This window comes from Carassius gibelio, chromosome B18 (genome assembly GCF_023724105.1).
Source record: "Carassius gibelio isolate Cgi1373 ecotype wild population from Czech Republic chromosome B18, carGib1.2-hapl.c, whole genome shotgun sequence".
NCBI classification, from domain to species: domain Eukaryota; kingdom Metazoa; phylum Chordata; class Actinopteri; order Cypriniformes; family Cyprinidae; genus Carassius; species Carassius gibelio.
The window spans coordinates 12915044-12937596 of NC_068413.1; the positions used below are offsets into that span (position 1 = coordinate 12915044).

At 35.5% G+C, this 22553-nt stretch overlaps 3 protein-coding genes and 1 pseudogene across 3 annotated transcripts in view; 1 reads left to right on the forward strand and 3 right to left on the reverse strand.

Annotated features, from left to right (window-relative positions):
• LOC127977209 (homeobox protein aristaless-like 4) overlaps window positions 1-22553 on the reverse strand; it is a 539817-nt gene that overhangs the window by 90332 nt on the left and 426932 nt on the right. The window lies entirely within an intron of this gene.
• Window positions 6995-8207, reverse strand: LOC127977222 (cholesterol 25-hydroxylase-like protein 1, member 1; annotated as a pseudogene).
• LOC127977206 (uncharacterized) lies at window positions 8582-18966 on the reverse strand. Its single transcript, XM_052581933.1, has 12 exons — window positions 18766-18966; window positions 16398-17099; window positions 14818-14877; window positions 14684-14736; window positions 14455-14599; window positions 13951-14315; window positions 12650-12878; window positions 10874-10991; window positions 10364-10475; window positions 10103-10214; window positions 9452-9564; window positions 8582-9132 (listed from the first exon to the last, which is right to left on the reverse strand). The coding sequence occupies exons 1-12, from the start codon at window positions 18793-18795 to the stop codon at window positions 9060-9062; spliced, it is 2112 nt and encodes a 703-aa protein (XP_052437893.1). The 5' UTR covers window positions 18796-18966; the 3' UTR covers window positions 8582-9059.
• Window positions 19223-22510, forward strand: LOC127977211 (cholesterol 25-hydroxylase-like protein 1, member 2). Its single transcript, XM_052581940.1, has one exon. It carries the CDS (start codon window positions 20195-20197, stop codon window positions 21020-21022), a length of 828 nt encoding a protein of 275 aa, XP_052437900.1. The 5' UTR covers window positions 19223-20194; the 3' UTR covers window positions 21023-22510.

Here is a 22553-nt window from a genome sequence, read left to right on the forward strand (position 1 = left end):
ATGGCTGGATATCTGAAAGAATATAATGAATGCGTGGACGGATTGATGGATGGATGGATGGATGAATGCACTGGGTAAATTGTTAAAATAAAATCTGTATTTTTTTTTAAAGCAGATGAAACTGCAAATCAGTCTTATTTTACTCTATTAAATTAGCATATGCCAGTTGCACCTAAGATTTTATTTATTTTTTCTTTGAAATTAGCAACTATGACTAAGCAGATATCTCATAGAAATTAATGAACAACACAAAGGATTATACGCTAATTATGGTTAAAAAAAAAAAACCGCTCCCACTGAGAGCAGCTTATCCTTCCTTTCCCTGATCCATGCAGGGCTTCGGAGCATTTCTAAATTGGGGTAAAGATTATTATAACAGGACACTTTTATAAGGCTATAAGGTTATAATGGACACTTTTTGCAACTTATCTTACTAAAACATTGTCATTCAGCCTCAGTGTGTGTGCTCTTGTTTTTGTGACATATCAGGACACAACGTTATATAATGACACAGGTATCACAAGGAGAGGGTGACTTATGAGGACATAACACATGTCCCCATTTTTCAAAACGTTTAGAAATCATACAGAATTTTTTTTTTTTTTTTTTTTTTGAGAAAGTAAAAATGCACAAAGTTTCCTGTGAGGGTTAAGGTTAGGTGTAGGGTTGGTGAAGGGCGATAGAATATAAAGTTTGTACAGTATAAAAACCATTACGCCTATGGGATGTCCCCACTTTTCACAAAAACAATGTGTGTGTGTGTGTGTGTGTGTAAGCAGAGATAATTGAAAACCGTCTTTATTATTACTAAAAACTGTAAATAATGTGAAGTTTTACGATTTTATTGATAACAGCTGTAATAAAATGAGTGTGTGTGATCTGTGTGGGTATGTGCACATTTATGGATTTGTGCATTCATATAAAGACATACAAGTAAATTGCTACATGAAAAAAATATATATTTCAATTGCCTATTATTTAATGTAAGGCAAGGCAAGTTTATTTATATAGCACATTTCACACACAATGGTAATTAAAAGTTTACATAAAAAGTTTACATAAAAAAGTAAATTAAATTAATAATACAAATTATAACGGTTTTAGTGAACAACAGGGTTATAAAGTTATCTCTAAAAAGTCCATTCAGAAAGTTGTTCTTTTCAGCTGATGTGGGATCCTGAAAACATAGTAGCAGATAATATGTTTAGTTCATCTCTGTTAAATTTGTACCCACATTTGGATACTCAAACCACTCAAAAAAGTTTAATTACAACAAGAAGTCAAGTATTGTGGGAACTGTTATATGTAACATTTTAGCTTCTGACCACTGACCAGTAGAGGGCAGCAATACACTGACCATACAGCACACTACCTGTACCTGAGCGCGAAGAAGAACATCTCGCATGCAGCTCTTTGAGAAAAGGAAGAACCTCCACCCGTCATCCAGACTAAAGTGTTAAAATGCCTTTAATAGTAATGTGTGGTTACCCGTGCAGTGGTAAAACCCGACGAGCCCATGCACTGAAAGAATATTTCACACAAAATAAAGAAAGAAAGGTTCATATAGTCGGAGATAAAGATCAAGTAATTGACAAGAACTCTGTGTGAGAAGCTGCTGGAAGTTTATGATGCATTGCGGTTTAAATATATGTCTTGATACAAGTGTGTGTCAGGACAGCCAAGGTCCATCTTACTGAGAAACATGTCTATAGTTTAAACACAGTATTACACATGTACACTAACTATCCCTAAAACAAACCTCTTAAACCTGCTTGAGATGGTTGCTGGTCTTACTTAACATTACCTGAATAAGCCGGTTAGTCAAACCTTTACATAAAAAATGTATATTTCCTGTTCGTTGTAACCAGTGCTGGGGAAACTTAATTTTACAAGCAATATGTTACAATATTGCATTTCGCCATAAAAGGTAACTAATTACATTACTTCATTACTTTTTATGGAAAGTAATGCGTAACGTTACTTTTGAGTTACTTTTAAAATCTGGACATGGCTTGCTTGTTTGTTTAAAAAAAATATATATTTTTAAAATTTTGTCAAATATAAAAGCCTTTTCACACCAAAAGTGAAATGAATAAGCTTCAGTCGGAAGGTAAAGTAAATTTAGGTCCGTACAGTAAAATGCAAAGAAGAAATGTCAACACACTTAAAAAAAAAAAAAAAAAGACACACAAATGTTTGTCTAGAGTAATTTTTGCTTATTAGTATGGTTGAACTGGGTCATCAAAGTTTAGAAGCAAAGACATTGGGAATCGGATTAAATACATAAAGTGTATTTGTGTCGTTTAACATTTCGTTAATGCAGGCTTGCGTCATATTCTGAGTTGCATTATTCTGATTCACTTTTGAGGAATACTAAATCTGTGTTTTGTTGTTTGTTTTTTAGATTAATTAATTAATGCATATTCATATTTATTTTATAACTACATAAACATCTGATTTCTCACAACATGGGAACATGAGAGGTGTCAATCAATAAATTGGAAAATAAAATTAACTTGCATTACTTATTTGAAAAAGTAACTCAGATATTCTCTTGTAAATTACAAAGTAATGCATTACTTTACTAGTTACTTAAAAAATTTAATCCGATTACATAACTTGGGTTACTTGTAATGCGTTACCCCCAACACTGGTTGTTACTGATCTGAATCTAACTGCAACAACAATGATATTTAACTACAGATTCACAGAAAGAGAAGAATCTGAGAGGAGCACTGAGAGCTGAAGTGGAAAGGTGATTGACTTAAAATATCTCTGCTGTCATTTAAAGATGTGAAAGTGTCAGACTCAAACATAAGAATGATAATGGTCAAATGGCAAATAGATGAAAGATGGCCTGAGGTGTGTAAATGTAAACAAGTTTTTTGGTTGTTCCTCTAGTTGTGAGTTTCTGATAGGTGTACATTACTATTCAAACATATGTTTTTTTAAAGATTGTAATACTTTTATTTAGCAAGTTTGCATTAAATTTATCAAAAGGGTCTGTATATGTTACAAGGATTTCTGTTTCAAAAAAATCCTGTTGAATTAACTTTTACTCATAAAAAATACTAAACATCATGGTTTTCAAAAAAGAAAAAAATAATAATCAATGTTTCTTGATCGAATCTCACCAAATCCGTTGCTGAAATATGATCTTATCCAACACGGAAAACAAAACAAAAACATTTTAAAATATATTACAATAGACGAGTTATTCTGAATTTTTATATTTCAAAATAAGTGAAAAATGAACAGTTGTTTTTACTACTTTTTTTCATTAAAACTTGCAGCCATGTTGAACACGAGACAAAAAAAAAAGCTTTTAAATGTTAGTGTATTTTGAAAAGTTCATAATGTTCTAAAATAAGGATGCTACATATATTATCTAAATGTAATAATATCTTCTAATCTTTTAAACGACAGTCTGGATGCGCTAATACTGCATTTTGAAGCCCCTGATTCAAGGAATAGATGGGATAGTCCACTTTTTATTATTCAGCAAGAGGACTCGCTTCCATTCGAAGCCATCTGCAATGCACTTTTCAATCGAAAAGCACCATCACCTAATCAGTCCACGAAAAGCATAAGAAAAATGCATTATGCATGAGTATAAATTCGCCTGATCTACTTTTTATTGCCCTTGAATGGATATTAGAACCTGTTTCACTTTGCCTTTTTACAGCAACCGCTCTCATCCACAAACTTTTTGTATGAGTTGGACAAAGTTACTCAAGATGTCCTAATGGTGTGAATTCCCTCCCTTTTAGGTGTTCTTTTATAAAAATAGAATGCATTCAAAGTCATTCTTTCTTTTTCACTGCCTACAGGTGAGTGTTTATAGTTTGCATTGCATAGCAAGACCATCAGTATCAATAGCGTGTTGTTTTATGTCTCAGGCTGTTCTTAAATCACAGAAGACCAGCATCCCTGGAGATCTCATTTCCATTCCTGGAGCCACGGAAAATATATGCTTTATTCTAACACGTTTAGCTTTAGCTTTGAATTTCTCTCTTTCTTTCTCTTGTTTGGGAGGAAATGTAAAATTGTTGTCTTGCTTTGCTGAGCCACCCATTATGGCTATTTGATATCTCACTGCGACAACACAGAAATGTCCTACCATCAACAGGTAAAGAATTACAAAAACGCTTAAGCCAAGTCTGGAATTTTAATAATCTTGACTGCAATTTCCTGAAAGAAAGTTGATCCATTTAATGTTAATTGAAGATGTGTTGTAGTAATAAACAGGTCCAGTCGACCTACATGAATGTAATGCATACACAAACATCAAAGAATGTCATTTCTTTCTGATGCAGTCGCAGTTTGCGAGTCGTCTGTAAATGCTTTGGCATTTGGACATGTACAGAGATGAACCAGTGCAGGGGGCCCTCTGAAATAATACATCATTCAAATGGGATATTATTAGAAATGAATTTATACTCTTTCTTTGTTGTCTTGCAACTAGGTTTCCAGTATATGCTAGCATTCGAAAAGTTTAGTTAGGGGTTAGTAAGATTTTGTTTTTGAACTAATTCTATTATGCTGCTCACCAAGGTTGCATTTAATTGCATTAAATCAGAAATACAGTAATATATATATATATATATATATATATATATATATATATATATATATATATATATATGTATATATATAGTGAAATTTAGTTAAATATAAATATGTCATTTTGTCCTGTTATGGCCAGTGCACGATGTCATTTGGATTCCGGAATCCAATTCCAAAAATGAAATACTCCGTCAGATTATATAACATTTTAAATTGCTCAGAATTTTATTAACTATTAGCTTTTCATCAACCCGTGAACCCAAGTTTGAGAAACCCCGTTGTATTTTAATGGTTCAAAAAGTAGTCAGCATACATAATGTAATCCAATAGATAACATTACTTGCTATTTTATTGTGTAGTTTGTAATCGGTTGTGGACAAAAAATGAGAACGTTTAGTAGACATTATTTTAGTTTCACGTTTTAAAGTGCTGATTTGGTGCTCAATTATCAGGTGAAAGCAGTTGTGCTGATTGATGTTTTGTGATATTGTTTTTTTGTTTTTTGATTTTACCACAAATAAAAAAAATTCAGGATTCTTGGGTGAATAGAAAGCTCAAGATAACAGTTTTTATTTAAAATGTAATTTTTTTTAACATTGTAAATGTAATAATTTGTTAATGCGATGTACATTATTGTACCTACACAGTTTTCTTAACTACTTCAATACATTGAATACACGAGAATCTTAACATGCTGGAGTTGAGGAAACTCAGACGTCAGTTCATCAGTTACACCAAGATGCATCCGACAGAGAACATTGGGCAGATTGCCAATATGTTAATGCAGTATCTTAATAAGAGTATGCACTAACAGGTGTTGTTTCTTTTTAGTTTTTGTCAATTCTTAAGGTCATATTTAATGTTTTCAAGTTTCCAGTATTTTAACAAGGTTTTGAGTGCAATAAAATTTGAACTCTTATAATGTCTTCATATATCTTTGATGTGATCTTTTATATTTATGTCAAATATAGCGAAGTGATAAAATAGGAGGAAATCTTATCACCTACCAACCCAAATAAATAAATGAAAACTCCCAACACAGGTCAATATTCAGAGGTTATGTTCTCTTTTCTCATCTTATTTTCATCATTGGGAAGTGTTCAGCTGTAGTCTGTATATTTCTCTTCAGTGGTTCACAGACCTTGAAATGATCGCAAGGTTTGATTGAAGTCATCACTGCATACATACAGATATTTTTATGCTTCAGATGTGGAAGGGCTCATAAAACGAACCATAAAACTCATTGAAACACTGGTAATTAGTGTTTTTCATGCAAGTCTTTTGTTTATGCCTCTGGGCAAACGTAAGCGTTTGGAGAGCCATATTGACTCTTCCGTTAGTGAATCAGGCCAGCTGTTTATGTGCAAAGGTATAATCCAGTGTAATATAATTTGAAGAAAACATGCACTCCAATAACTTCTGTCATGACCTCTCAGACTTGTTTGCACGGTGAATATAGCAACATGGGTTCGTGTTGGTTACATCTTTTGTCAGACTTATTTGTTATATTTGAATAAAAACATAACTCAAAACTATATGGCAGAATTTCTTTTTTCATTAAATGCAGCCTTGGTAAGCATAAAACACTTCTTTTAAAAACATTTTCCTGACCCCAATATTTTGAATGGTGGCGTATATGATTAAAATTAGTCTGAGACTGCATATTTACATTTTCTTTACTCTTTTCCTGTAAAGATCTAGTGGCACATAATCCACACATTAAACAAACTAAGCATTATGTAATTAACAGTTTAATGAAATGCTGTTGAATCATTATGAAACTCTCAAAATACAAAATCTCTCTTTGGACAGTTAGAGCTACTTTTCTCTAAAAGCAGTTCAGTGTTTACACATTGTACATGTGTTATTTATTTATTTATCTCCGTATCAGAGAGATTTGCAAGGAAATACTGTCAAAGATCATACTCAGTAAAGAAATATTTTACCTTTTAATCTGTAATAAACTCTTGGTAGTGATTTGGAGGAAAGCACCAGCTTTGGGAATATTGAAAATGCCCTTCACTTTAAAACTCAGTAATCAGGTTAGTTACCAGATATTATGCTGTTTTACATTACTAAAGCTGCAAAATGTTAGATCATTGGCTGTAACTAATGTGAAGACAAGGGTTGTTATGTGCTACCCACTTCTGGCTGCTTTATTTTGCTATGTGTGCTTTAAAAAACGATTTATTTTCTGCATTTCTCTTCTTTGCTAGCATGATTCCAAAACTAGTTGTCTAATAAACCTGATATTGTTTATTACAAATGTTGTTGGCTCTTTGTCAGATTGCTTTTGTTCCTCTTTTGTAAGTCACTTTGGGTAAAATGTTTAAATTATATACTGTATAGGCAGGGCAAAAATTGACATATTTAATCTTCTGAAACCTCGCTGCAAGACATGCACAAGAAAATATACAGAAATGCTCTTTATTCATTTAACCATATAGAATGCAGATAAAAAAAAATACAAGAATAGAAAAATACAATGATTATACAATAATTTAAATGTTTTATATTTACACAGATTAAAGGTTTTAAACCGATGAAGCCGTCTAATTCTCTTTATCAGTTTTCTTAGTTGGTTTCACTGTTACAGCAGTGCCAAAGAGTCTGTCCCGGTGACTAAAGAAAGGTGCAAAGTTGCTGCTGGGTTTCTGGTGATGTATATTGTGGGCCAACGCTCCTCCAAGATGACCTAAAGGAACCAGGTGGCCAGGCGAATAAGGTAAGTCGTAGCCGTGTCAAACATGAGCAAAACACCCAACACGCCGGAGATCAGTTTCCATACTGTCGGAGCAACCACAGGAAGTGGAGGCGCAGGCATCACCACATTGGTTATCAACACAGACGGAAACACAAAGACTAGATGATTGTACACCGCCATTCCCAGGGTCCTCAGCATTAAGCAGGTGGTGGGACGGCGCTGCTTTTGGAGCTTGCACTCAAAGAGAGGAGTGCTCTCTCCCAAGACATCCAGGAGGGCAAAAGTGATGCTGAAGATGAAATATCAGGAGAAGGCAAGCAGAACTGGGAAGAATGGAGACGAGACCAGGGTGTAGTGACATAACAACATAGTCCCACAGGGGCTGAAGAAGATGGTCATAAGCCTTGGAAGTTGGGAGCCGTGTAGCAATTTCAGTGATGTTCCACATCCTGCTGCTAGATTGAGCAAATGCAAGTGAATGCTGATGGTAATAACCCAGCCCCTATTTATACTGCTGAGCCAGACTTGGACCTCCCATCAAGCCATGATAGGGCAATTTCTCTTCGGTTTTCTCAGCCAATACCCTACAACCCAACCTTTCCAACACATGAAATAAGACTGCTAGTAAACAAAAGTTATGTTGATTCCTTCGTTCAAATCCTGGCACAAACGAAAAGCTTTCCCAATAACCCAAGTCTCTTTGTGCTATTACCAAAAACCGAATATGGAGATTTTCTGATCCAGGGGACTATTTACACCAATTGTTCCATTTCAGAGAATCAGTAAACGTTTTGAACTAGGTCATTTGTGTAAATTCATTTATTCTTTTGTCTTTTGAACAATACGTAAACATCCATATTTCTCATAGTTCAGTCATAAAGCTCTAGATGGCACAGACTGTTAGGTCATGCAGTCTGCTAGCAATCACACAATTTATGGCACATGCTTCATTCTTCAGCCAATGTAATTTCATGCTCAAGATTTACAGCAAATGGTCTGGTTCAGTGTTTGCTAAAAGCTTGTTCTACTTCGGGCTATCAGAGTTCCTCTGAAACCCTCCACCTCCCCCAGCTCCACCTGTCTAGATCTGCCTTGGAATTTATTTATGCCCATTCATTCAACACTAACACATCTTACATGTTCAAAGCAGCAGCAGTGTTTGTAGCAGATCTAGTCCACCAAGACCAACATTGTATTTTTTTTTAAACAATATTTTTTTTTATTGCAATTTTGCTGATTCAAGGCTGTTTAAACGTATGATCATAACTGTATTTTACATATCCCATTCCATATTAATTATTACAACAAAAATATGTTTTGTCCATAATTTTATTTCAATTGCGATCATAGAAAATGCACAAACATATTTTGCATTCCATATTTTTCTTATTACAAGTATCCAGTTTGACTCAGTTGCATTTTGAAAAGAAATTAATAAGAGAGAGCTGTCCAGTGACTAAGTAAAAATAATAATAAAATCTCACATCATAATGATTTTAACCTTTAGCAAACTTCTGAAGTCTATATGACTTTTGACTAGCATCATTTCAGGTATTTGTAAGCAATCGAAAACCAAAGCTGTATTGAATTTATGCACATGTAATATGTTTTTTTTTCTACTAGCAAACAAAAAGAGAGGAGATGTATAAAAAGTGGGAACAGTTTCCATGTTATGCTGAATATATGTATGTGAAATCATTTGAAAATAAATCAAAAAATGTGATTTGATGACTTAAACATGTTTAAGTACCTGGCCATGTCTCATCTGATATAAGACCCCTTGGCATCCTTAATTACTTTTTTCTTTATTATTTTTCTTTGCCACTGTTTTACATGTATTGGCGTATTTCTGCCGGTCGTTCCTGTATAGAAAAATAAGATAATTGATAATTATAAATAAGTTTATATACAGTTCAGAGACAAAAAAATATATTTTAAAAATCATGCAATATTTGGTACAGTTTGTTTATAACACATGGGTGCTAAAACAACAAAAACCTACCATATTCTAGGCTTGTCAACAACTATTAGTTTAAGGTTGAATGTGACACTGTACATAAAGTATTTATCAAACAAAATACAGTATATGGTATTGCAACATATATAACAGTAAGTAAATGTTGTACTACGCTATATTTAACTGCCATATGGTTTATAAAGTACAGGGAAACCAGCACATACCTGCTCATCTTAATCTTGTTTCTACAGCCATGTCCGCCCTCCCAGTGGCTTGTGAAGGCCGTTCTCGTCATCATACCTCCACAACTAATGCATGGTTTACCATTGTTGAATGGCTAGAAGAAGAAAATTAAACAAGTTATAAGTATATTAAAATCCAGTAGAAGACCTGAAGCATGGATAAACAGTTTGTTCCAATCATTTTGTTTACATTGTTAATTATTTTCTTGAAATCACAGAAATTCTTAATATTTAGAATCAAAAGCAATTTTTCCTAAAAATATTTACAGTCTAAAAACATTTAGAACTGAAAATATTTTCAAGTTCAATTCAGTTCAATAGTAAAATTGTTTAATTCTAAATGTTTTAGATTCTAAATGCTTTAGGACAAGTAAATTAGTTTGGTACTGTGTCATCATTTGATGTCCAATGGAAAATCTAGATACTGTAGAAAAAAACAGACAAAACACGTTGCGGACTCATTCTTGTTTTGGGAGCTAATGTCTTGCGTTCTTGTTTGTCTAGGCAAAAGCAGATAAATAAGCAGAAAACCACTCTAATTTGCCTCTAATTTCAGTGCAATATCTAGGTTAAGGGGGTTTAAGGTAAAAATAATCCTCATCCAGTCAGCCGGATGGCTTTTCTCCTGCTGACCTGCTCTTTGGCACAATAACCGCAGATCATTCTTGTGGCCAGCTCCATGGGATGGTCCTGATCTTCATCATGGCACACGTCACATGGGTACGCCCGACCACAGCACGGAAATCTAGAAGAAGAGAGAGTAAATACAAGTCGGCTGCCCTAAATATGAGCCAAGGGCACTTTATAGGTCAAACAAGAGTACGTGGAGTTACACAAAGCTTTCTGCTACAAAATAAACCTCTTACAGACCCAGAAAATGTTCCTGGTAGTTACCTTAGCCACCGCTGACTTTGTTTGAAATGCCTACAGGCCCCTTTATCGGGCAGAGGCTTCCCTTGCTGAACCGCAGGGTCTCTGTAGCGTCGAGAGTATTGGGCAGCTGCACCTGTAAATTCAGTAAATAACAATAATCTGTTACATTTATATGCCATTTTTTTACACTCAATGCACTTTACAGAGAGGGTCGGAAATCTCCTTAACCTCAAGGCACCAGAGCATGCCATATAACTTCAATCTAAAGCTAAATAATAACATTTTTTACAGTATAGCATCCCTGTGTGGGACAACTAGACCGACACAGACATTTGCTAACTACAACAGCAACCTTTGTTTTACCAGGGGGTATCCTGAACTCATCTGACCAGACTTGAACTCGCTAAGCTTCAGTGGGAAACCTGGTGCTGGTGGAAAATAATCCCTCCCAGTGAGACTAACTCTATGACATCAGTGCACAAGAAAAAAGAACTGGACAGAATCAGTGAGTATATAGGACAGGGTTCAGACCTGGCTGATTTCTGGGCTCTGGCTGAATGAACTGAAAACGTGTTGCCTCCACAAAAATGCTGAGTTTGGTATGACAATGCTGGCAGTTTTGCTCCCAGTTTTGCCCATAAGTGAGATTCTAGAAAAAAAAGAAAAAGTGAGAAAAAAAAAGTTAGAAAGAACAATTGGAAATGATATCACATGCTTTTCCTTTTTCCATGTTTTTCTTTTCCAGTACAGGTGCATCTCAATAAATTAGAATGTTGTGAAAAAGTTGTGAAACTTGTGTATTAAATAAATTCAATGCACACAGACTGAAGTAGTTGGTTCTTTTAATTGTGATGATTTTGGATCACATTTAACAAAAACCCACCAAATCAATATCTCAGCTAATTAGAATACTTCATAAGACCAATAAAAAAACATTTAGTGAATTGTTGGCCTTCTGGAAAGTATTTTAATTTACTGTACATGTACTCAATACTTGGTAGGGGCTCCTTTTGCTTTAATTACTGCCTCAATTCAGCGTGGTATGGAGGTGATCAGTTTGTGGCACTGCTGAGGTGGTCTGGAAGCACAGGTTTCTTTGACAGTGGCCTTCAGCTCATCTGCATTGTTTGGTCTCTTGTTTCTCATTTTCCTCTTGACAATAGCCCATAGATTCTCTCTGGGGTTCAGGTTTGGTAAGGTTGCTGGCCAGTCAAGCACACCAACACCATGGTCATTTAACCAACTTTTGGTGCTTTTGTCAGTGTGGGCAGGTGCCAAAACCTGCTGGAAAATGAAATCAGCATCTTCAAAAAGCTGGTCAGCAGAAGGAAGCATTAAGCGGTCCAAAATTTATTGGTAAAACGAGTGCAGTGACTTTGGTTTTCAAAAAACACAATGGACATACTGTGGAAATTTAACACTGGACTTCAAGCAACTTGGGCTATGAGCTTCTCCACCCTTCCTCCAGACTCTAGGACCTTGGTTTCTAAATTAAATACAAAACTTGCTCTCATCTGAAAAGAGGACTTTGGACCACTGGGCAAAAGTCCAGTTCTTCTTCACCTTAGCCCAGGTAAGACGCCTCTGACATTGTCTGTGGTTGAGCAAAATACTTTACACGTCTGTGTGTGGTGGCTCATGATGCCTTGACCCCAGCCTCAGTCCATTCCTTGTAAAGTTCACTGAAATTCTTGAATCGATTTCGCTTGACAATCCTCATAAGGCTGCGGTTCTCTTGGTTGGTTGTGCATCTTTTTTTCACACTGTTTCCTTCCACTCAACTTTCTGTTAACATGCTTGGCTACAGCACTATGTGAACATCCAGCTTCTTTGGCAATGAATGTTTGTGGTTTACCCTCCTTGTGAAGGGTGTCAATGATTGTCTTCTAGAACAACTGTCAGATCAGATCTTCCCCATGATTGTGTAGCCTAGTGAACCAAACTGAGAGACCATTTTGAAAGCTCAGGAAACCTTTGCTGGCATTTTGAGTTGATTGGCTGATTGGCATGTCATCATATTATAATTTGTTGAGATTGTGAATTGGTGGGTTTCTGTTAAATGGGAGCCAAAATCATCATAATTAAAAGAACCAAAGACTTAAACTACTTCAGTCTGTGTGCACTCAATTTTGAATTTTGAGTTAAATTAGTAAAATAATTGAATTTTTCCATGACATTCTTATTTATTTAGATGCACCTGTATTTATCTGAGTGTCAAATTGTAGGGCTGTCAAAGTAATGTGTAAAATCATTATAAATATGAAACATATGATGTCAATTGTCATCTCCAGTAAATCTTCATCAGACCTGAACTGTGTCCTCCTTGTTGCAGTTAAGGCAACCCACACTGAACACAGAGTCCTTCAAAACCAGATCAACAGGTACAACTGCATTAAGGTCCAGGTAGCCCAAAACATCACTGTAGTGGTGCAGCATACTGGGTCTGAAGGCAGCTCTGATCCCTGCTTGACACTTCTCACACTGAGCAGGACAGGCCAGACGCCCGGTCAGGATCAGGTCAGAATCAACTTTACACCTACATGGAGGGTCACATGGTTACTTTGCATTCTTGCCTGAGGACATTTTGTGTTAAATCAGTCCTCTAAAGAAATAAGAGGCCATGTTTGGACCTGGTATTGACATCAAACTTGGGTGATATATATATATATATATATATATATATATATATATATATATATATATATATATATATATATATATATTTTTTATATATATATATATATATATATATATATATATATATATATATATATATATATATATATATATATATATATGTGTGTTTGTGTGTGTGTGTGCATGTGTGTTTTAATAAAACAAAAAAGTTCAATGCTTACTCAGAAAATAAGTTCAGACCACTGTCATGAAACTGTTAAAGAAAACAGGAAACTAATATAATTTATATATCTTTAAATGTGAGTTCAATATTTTATGCTATATATTTAGAAATATATTATGGTGACATGAAAATGTACCAAGCAATAGGTCGATGTATGTATGCATGTATACAATCATAGAACTGCCACTTGATGAAATTTGTCTCTACAGATTATAGACACAATTAAAAGAAAACAAAAACATTAAAGGCCTGTTTCCATCAATAACTGATACCTATAAACACAGCTATAACAATAACCATATTGGTGTCCATGCTAACAGGCAATAACACTGTATTTATTATAAAAGCACACTGCAGTCATGTGGTCTGCTGCTTAAAATGCTCAAACTCTTTAAAACCAGGTGGATTCTGCTTGTCACTCTTTTTACTGTTCGTAAGATGTAAAAAAAAAAAAAAAAAAAAAAAAAAAAATGTGAGAAAGGGATTCCAGCAAATTTGTGTCATTATATTATGGTGTGGATTTCCTACTTTGATAGAATCAAATAAATTTTAAAACCTAGTAGTTATTAATAGTTATAGCTATTGTCCTTGGTGTAAACGCACCTTAAAACAGCAATCTTTCTTCACTACTTGTGACAGGATCATTGAAGATGTAAATACCAGTTATAAAAAAATACCAAAATTCTAATTAACCACCTCTGATTAATAATCATAATGAAATATTTTAGTTTTAGTTTAGTCAACTCACCTGTTGCACTTCAGGGACACTGAGATCTGTTTAGCTGCCACAGTTGCTATTTGTTCTCCCAGTTTCAGACCCAGCAGTTTGATTTCAGTTCCTCTCCGTCGCTCTCTTGTTTTTATGTTCTCCACCTTCTGGCTGCCTTCTTCTCCATCACTACCAAAAGCAGTCTCATCCTCTTCCTCCTCATTCTCTGCTCCAGCTTCATCAAGCTCTTTTTCCTCCCCATCCTCTCCTGAAGCCACAGTGAGCGACACTATACGCTCAGGAGTGTCTGATTTCTTGGATGTGTTCTTAAAAACGGTGACCTTGATTTGCTCATAGGGAACAAACTGTATTCCAGCCCTCTCTAGGTCAACATCTTTCTTCAACTGAGAATAGAGATTCGAGCGTTATTAATACTACACCTATCCATTCACTGACCATCTGATGCATACTTTACACAAATCTGATTGGACAAGCTCTTATCTGATTGGCTTATTTTTATTCTCATGGAAGTGCGAGTCTCACCTGCCTGGCTCCCTCAGTGAAGAGTTTCTCCATACTACGGTCCAGCCAGCGCAAGTATGGCCTAAAGAGCAGCTCGACTCTTCCCATCAGCTGATTAGTGGCATGTTTAGCCTTCAGCCATTCTTCTGAGGAACTCTGCACATATCTGCATTCACACGGCATAAAATAAATACACTTCCTGATTTCAGTTAACATTTGCATGTGTATAATCAGCAACAGTTCTTCTCACCTCCCCATGACTGATGGTAAGTCCTGGTCTTCAGGGATATCCACAGTGAAAACCTACGATACGTTAGCTTTCATTAGCAAAAACATGGCATATGTTTTAACATCAAAATTCTGACACATTTCAAACATACAGACCTCTTGAGGGTAACGCTCAGGAAAGCTGACCATGATCTCCACTTCATTAAGATCAAATGGCTGCAAAACAGAAAAAAAACATTGATGTATACGAAACTACTGTAGTTCATGTCAAAACTTTTCATTAGATGTGCTTTGCATTAAATTGAATCTGTATTTATAATTATAAGTGATCTATTTGTGATCTATATATTTATATTAGCAACATGCTAGCAACGGCTAATTATGAAAATGCACAAGTTATTTTGCGTATAATATGTAAAATGGTACAAAAATCTAATGAAAAGAAAATTAATAATTGACATCATCAGTATAGCTTCATTAGTAAATGTAGTATAATGCAACATGCATGCCAGCAAAAGTTTGGAATAATTAAGTTTATTTGATCAATTAAAATATCATTAGAATTTAAATCAACTGTTTTCTATTCCTACTACTCTCACTACTATTTACCCCCAACCCCAAGAATAATACTCGTTTTTTAACTGATCTTTGTTCTGTGTCTTCTAATGTAATCATGCTGGGTGATTTTAAGATTCATATTGACAATGAAAGTAACGTAAGTACAGCTGAATTTTTATCTTGTTTGGACAGTTTGGACCCTAACCCTAACCCTAATTTGCTAACTTTACTACTTACTCTAAAGGACACACTTCTCATAGAAACAATAGTGGGGACCCTTCAAATGTAGAAAATTACAGTCCAACTTCTAATTTGCAATTTATTTCCAAAGTCTTGTAAAAATGTGTTGCAACTCAAGTTCACAATAATCTCTCCAATGGTAAATTGTTTCAGATATTTTAATCTAATTTCATCCTCACCATAGTACAGAGACCGTTCTTGTTAAAATGACTAATGACCTGTTATTAGGGATGCACGATAATATCGGCACAATATCGGTATCGGCCGATAAAAGCTTAAAATGACCATTATCGATATGAATATTTCTGCCGATGAGCCAAACCGATATTCTCCAAGTGAAATAATTGACCTGTTTTTCAGATGTGAATGTCTGTCTACATTTGTAAAATAATAAATTTATGGTAAAATCAGTACAGAAGAGATACATGGATTTCTCTTCAGTAAAATTAAAGTTTAAATATATCAGTATATATTTGTATATATATCGATATCGGTATCGGCATCGGCCAAAATTATTTTGAAAATATCGGCATATCGAATATCGGCCAAAATCCAATATCGTGCATCCCTACCTGTTATTGGCAGCTGATTCTGGATTATCAACAATACTTGTCGTTCTCAACCTGAGTGTGACCTTGATACCATCTCACATACAGTAAAATTCCCCCTTGTAAGGTTAGTTTCTATAGGGATCACTAACACCACCTGTCCTGGTTACACTCAGTTCAAATTTTAATTCAATTGATCAATTTAGATCAAGACCATCTACAGTTACCACTGGTGTCCCTCAGGGTTCTGTTTTGGGTCCACTGCTATTCATCATCTATTTACTCCATTTGAGAACTAAGAGAAATTTTGAGGTTTGAGAGAAAATCTGCAAGACAGAGGCACTCCAGGAACAGCTTTGGACACCCCTGGTCCATACAATAAGTGTTTACCCAGTCAGGGTCCGTGGCTTGAACCGTGAGTCTGTAGTAGGTCAGCTGTCCATCTTCTCGCTCCTGCACGATGAGTTTGTCTTTCGGAAATCTCTTTGTGAGCTGAGCGATCTCGGTGGCTCTAAGCTGCTTGCAGACCTCATCTGTGAGATCAGCTAGTTTGATCTGCTCTTGACTTTTAGCTGGTCGTGGGGTCGGAGCAAAAGGCCTGAAGCTGCTCCTCTCTTTCGGGCCGTGAGGCTGGTCCTCAACAGGCGGAAATTGCTGTGGATGAAAGAAGCGACACCGGTCCTCCATTGCACAAAACCCAGACAGGAAGTAGCGGCAGGGTCGTCTGGCTCTCTCTTGCTTCACAGGTGCAGTTCTGTGGCTGGATGGAGGTGGAAGCTCCTCTGTACCAGACTGTCCATTTTCACCCATCTGCTGCTGTGGGTCTGATGGGTGACCTTCCAAATTTCCTTCTTTCTCTTTGAGAATTGGACCATTCTCTTCGTCTTTCTGTGCACTCGCAGGCCTTTGATGAAGAAAGCGGCACCTTTTCCCATAATAGCATCGTCTGCCCTGAGAGTAGAAGCGACACAGTTGCTGCACCTGGCTGTTCTTCTGTGAAGTGTCCTTACAGCTAATCTCTGTATTTTGCCTTAAATTTTCAGTGTCAGCTGACACGGATGAAGAGGCTGGTTCATCCCCAGGACCCAATGACTGTGAAATAAATAACACAACGTGAAAATGTCTGTTATATGACAACATTCTCAAATGAACAGCGTGCCATTACAGTGTTTGATGTAGTGTTTTTTTTTTAGGAATAGTCGTCTTTTGAAAAATGTCTTCTTTTGTGTTTAAATCCTAACTGTGAATAAATTAATGAGGCCCTTGAATCTTAAAACAGTGTTCCCACAATAGTTTTTTTGTAACTGTTCAACAATAAAACACTAGTGTATTTGTGTATAGAGCCACAATAATAATCTGCTGAAAATATAATTTTAAAACCTGATTTACATGCTTACTGTAACATTGTACCTTAAAATACCATCTGAAAGTGAACACTGAACACACTCGTGTACTACATGAGTACTAAAAGTCTGTCTTTTAGACAGTTTGTTAAATTAAACCTTCACAATAAAGATTTTATAGCTTTTAAAACTCTCTAAAGGTGCATCAGATGCGTCACATTCAGGTTTATCCACAGAAAACTGCTGGTTTGAAAGTGACTTCTGTTTAAGATGTGCCTCTTTTGATAAACAGACAACTGACCATTTTGCTGACCAAAAACTTTTGATAATTTAACCATAACGTAACACATTCTAATAAAGCCACATGTAAGTACATAAGCGAGGGTTGCTTTCGAAACACAGCTTAATGAAGCTTTACAACACTAATGAATCTTTTGTTCTGATCAGTGTTTCGAAGACTATATTAACTAGCCAAGACATGTGATTTAAGCAATGTAATTACATGTAATAATATAATTATATCACTACACTTATAAAAGACCACAAATTAAATATTAAAAAAAATGTATAAATTATTGTATACATTTTAATAAGCTATATTAATATATATTTCAATTCAAAATCCACAAATCGTCTGTCACTATTTTCCAATGACACTTAATTAGATCAGTTAACCTCAAAACTGTTTTGACTGATGAAATGTCCTAAGTGATGATATTCTTCATCTTCATATATATATATATATATATATATATATATATATATATATATATATATATATATACACCTTTCATCAAAGTTTACCTAAAACCTAAAACAAAATGTGTTCTCGTCTTAGGACAACTTTGACGAGTTACTTATTAACTTTTCTGATCCACTTCAAATGTTGACTACTGTGTGTATATATTCTTATAAACTGAATAGATTTCACTTTAATGAATATACCCCGTTTTGAACAGCAGGTGCCGCCAGCCTGTGCTGTTTCGAGATGATTGATAATGACTTCGAAACAGTGAATCATTTTGCGAAACAACTGGTTCAGTTGATTCAGAATTTCTAGAAGCCTAAATTAATTTCTCCCGTCACTCATGTTCATTCTGATACTTACTAACACTTTTAACTTAGTTTTTAAATTATGCTTTATTAATAAAATCATCTTAAATTAACCATATCCAACTGATTCACTGAAAAGATTCGACTCCCAATTCACTGACGAATCGAACATTTCTACCACGCACTTGTGGGATCAGGAAGTCCTACTAAACCTAAAGTTCGACCGTTTAAAATACGCTACCATATTGGTTTGGTTTACTTATGTTGGCGTTTAGGTGGATTGGACCTGACAATGTTGTTTTGAATTAAAACTCTGATCAAAATTGCTGGTGGATGTCACCTAACAGACGTTCGCCACTAACCTGCACCACATCCGCATTTTCTGACTCCATTAGATCGGATAGCACACACCTTGTAGTCACTGTAAACTCTCCAGTATTTCAGTACTTATTGCTGTCGCTCTGTCTCAGTACGTTTACGTTTATGTTAGCATAAACATGCGATATTCTTAGATTGGGAGGCACTCAAAACACATGTTATGAGACAAGACGCTTACTTCCTCCAGGAGGCGCTTCGCTGGCTCACAAAGTCGAATTCTTAATTTATCCGCGTTCAAATCTTAAAACGATTCTTGCATTACTGGAGACATTTCTACACCAAAAAGTGTAATCGTTTTAATCTAACCACTGATACCCGACATGCCAAAAAGAGAAATTAAAATCTGTTCAAGCTACCCGTGCTAAATTAATTTTTAAAAAGCGTTACGATGTAATCATGTTGCACTGTGATTGGTCCAACCTGAACAGCGCGGAGGAAAGTAACATGCACCACGTGACACCATTAGCGCTATACTTCGGTATTGTTCTGGAAAAGGTATTTTCTCTCACGGGCTATGAGGCTGGTTCTCTGGAAGCCAAAAGCGGTCCTACACTGCACAAAATCGATAAAGGAAGTAGCGACAGGAACGCCTGGCTCTCTTTTGCTTTACAGTTTAGCAGTTTTGTGGCTGAATGTGGGCGGATGCTCTTCTGTTCCAGACTGGCTGCTGTCACTCGACGAACGCTGCTGTGTGGCTCTGATGCGTGACCGTCCACATTTCTTTCTTTTTCTTTGTGAACTGTAATATTCTCTCTCTTTTGTTGCGCCTGCAGCTCTCTGAAGAAGAAATTGGCATTTTTTATATATAATAGCATCATCATCTCCTCTGAGTGTAGAGACGGCACGATTGCTACACCTGCCATGGCCTCATAATTAAATAATTTACTTCGGAATAATATCAGTGAGATATTTTTCTATTCACCGGTTTCAAAATACACCGTAAAGAATAGTATATTTCTACCAATCATATCTGACCAATTAGAGACAACGTGTGGGCCAAAGCCACGCCCATTAAATACAGCTATGCTTATCTCCTTTCTATTTGCTCATTCTTTTTTCATCGTTTGACTTAGACGTCTTCGACGCCCTCTTTCGTCACGGAGTGGAAAGACAACAGCGCATGTCGGGACAAGCAAATTCACATTCAAACTGTCTTAAACACACCTTTTATTCCAAGAATGTAACCAATATATATGTATTACATCGTATAAGTGATGTCTACATACACCCCTCAGACACCTAAATAATTTAGAAACAGAACAAAGGTATAAATATTTAAGTGCAAAGTCATTAGATACCAGGTAGGCTACCTGAGCCACATGACGCATCAAGGACAGAGGATTTAGAAAGCTAAACTATTTTAAGTTGTATTTGTTGCTTTAAAAGAAATATAGTTGATCGATTACTGATAAAATGTTAGTTCAGGTGTTTGAGACAATTTGGGAGACCTTCCAGTCAAAAGACTCAGTTTTGCAATCTATGTGGGACTATGTGCGACTCAACCACTCTGAAACTCTTCGGTCTCCTCTCTTTCCTGTGATTCTGACCGTAGCGTCGTATTTTGTGCTTTGTCTACCCTATTTATTCTGCGACATCATGGGAAAGAAGTGGCCAGCTATTAACCGGTACAAGATCCAGCCCGACAAGATGCCCACAACTGCAATGCTCCTTCACTGCAGTGGAGTTACTCTTTATAATCACGTCCTTCTGGTGTTTCCTGCCGCAGTAGCGCAGTGGATGTGGAGACCTCCTGTCCCCCTTCCTGAAAGAGCACCTACACTGCTTGAACTTGCAGGAGGGGTGACTGTAAACCTTCTTCTTTTTGACTTACAGTATTTTATCTGGCACTTTTTGCATCATAAGATCCGCTGGCTGTATGTGACTTTCCATGCTATCCACCATAAATACTCCGCCCCATTTGCTCTGGCCACACAGTGCCTTGGCGGATGGGAGTTGGTGACGGTGGGCTTCTGGACCACGATCAACCCCATTCTGCTGAGGTGTCACCTGCTCACCACCTGGATGTTCATGGTGGTCCACGTCTATGTATCGGTGGAAGACCACTGCGGATATGATTTCCCTTGGTCCACGTCTCGTCTGATCCCATTTGGTGTTTATGGAGGTCCGAGCAAGCATGATGTGCACCACCAGAAACCTAATACTAACTTTGCACCCCATTTTAGTCACTGGGATAAACTGTTCGGCACTCATGCTGATTTTAGTTTTGCTAAAGCTCAGTGATGAGCATTCATGTGTAAATATTATATTTGTGTGTTTGGTTGCTTCAGGCAGAGCTTAAACAAAGCAGAACTTCAGTTTTCACTTTTACTTTATTTGTATAGGAACAGTATTAAAGGCATGATTTTAGTGCAACAAATTTAAATAAACAAATTAAAAATTAAGACAAGAAAACGATGCATAGAGATTATAGTAATATAATGAAGGCTAATTTGCATATCATAAACATAGTTATAATTAGTAAATTTCTAAAAACGAGTAAGAATCTGTTTGTTTTTTAACCAGCATTTTAACATTATGACAGAACTCAAATCTTGCATCTGTTGTATGTAAGTTGAGAACCTTTTACAGAGATAATTCTTCTGGTAATATTATGTCTATTTATTCATTTAGAAATCAATTTTATGTTGATTATCAACTTTAATCAGCTGTATTATATTAGCGTTTAAAAACTAGTTTTACATATGATACATTTATACGGTTTTAAAATGCACAAGAATAAAAAAAAAAGTATATTGTGACCTTTTATGATTTATCACTGTAAGTGATTTTAAAGTTAATTGGAGCATGTTTTACAAATAAATATAATTTTAGTGTTTCTGCTTAAAAATGTTGTTTAATTCAATGTTTTACTTGCCCTTTCTTTGAATTATTTGTGAAATTTACTAGCAATTTCTTGAAAACTGTTTCAAAGGAAATCCTACAGTATTCTTTTATTGTTTATTTATTTATTTATTTTAGTGATTGTCAATTTATTTGTTTGGGTCCACACTGTGGCACAATCTGAAATGTGAGTCAAAATCATTGCATACACAATACATTAAAAAATACTATATTATATCCTTTTATTTTCTTCAGCTATAAAACAGGTGTTGAAAGGAAAATATGTATTTATTTTTGATTTCTCCTACATACTATGGTAAACTCAGAAGCAAATTTTCACAAGAGGACGTTTTTTTTCTTTTACTTTTTTAAAGGAAAGCAGATTTGCACATACGTGTGAACTCAAAGTAGATCATAATGCAGTTGCCTCTCGTTTCAAATCCTGATTTGAATCTCTGTGTTGATAATATTCTGTCTGTTTTTTAAGACTAAACTGTAATATTTACACATCTGTTGTTTATTTCATGGAATAGTTAACATTGCTTTAGTCGTGTTGGGTGTATGCATTGATCTGATTGATTGTGATTATGCAACTCAGTGATGTAACAGCAGGTGTCAGTAAAGAGATTACTTAGTTAAATCCCATTGTGTAACTATCTTGCATGTAACCGTTTACTTTCTATATTTAATTATTAAATAAATTTAATTTAATAAGTCGATGTTTTTAATAGCAGGAAAATATGTAGTTCTTTGCAGTTACAAAAAAAATAAAAATAATATTAAGATAGAATAGTTAATATTTTATAAATACAATGTGAGTGATGCGTGCCGGTGCAAACTTGTAATGCTTAATGCTTTGCTAAAGCCAGCGCTACTAATAAAAGTCTATTTAGGTCACTAAATTTCTGTGTTTCCGTTATTTCCCAAATAA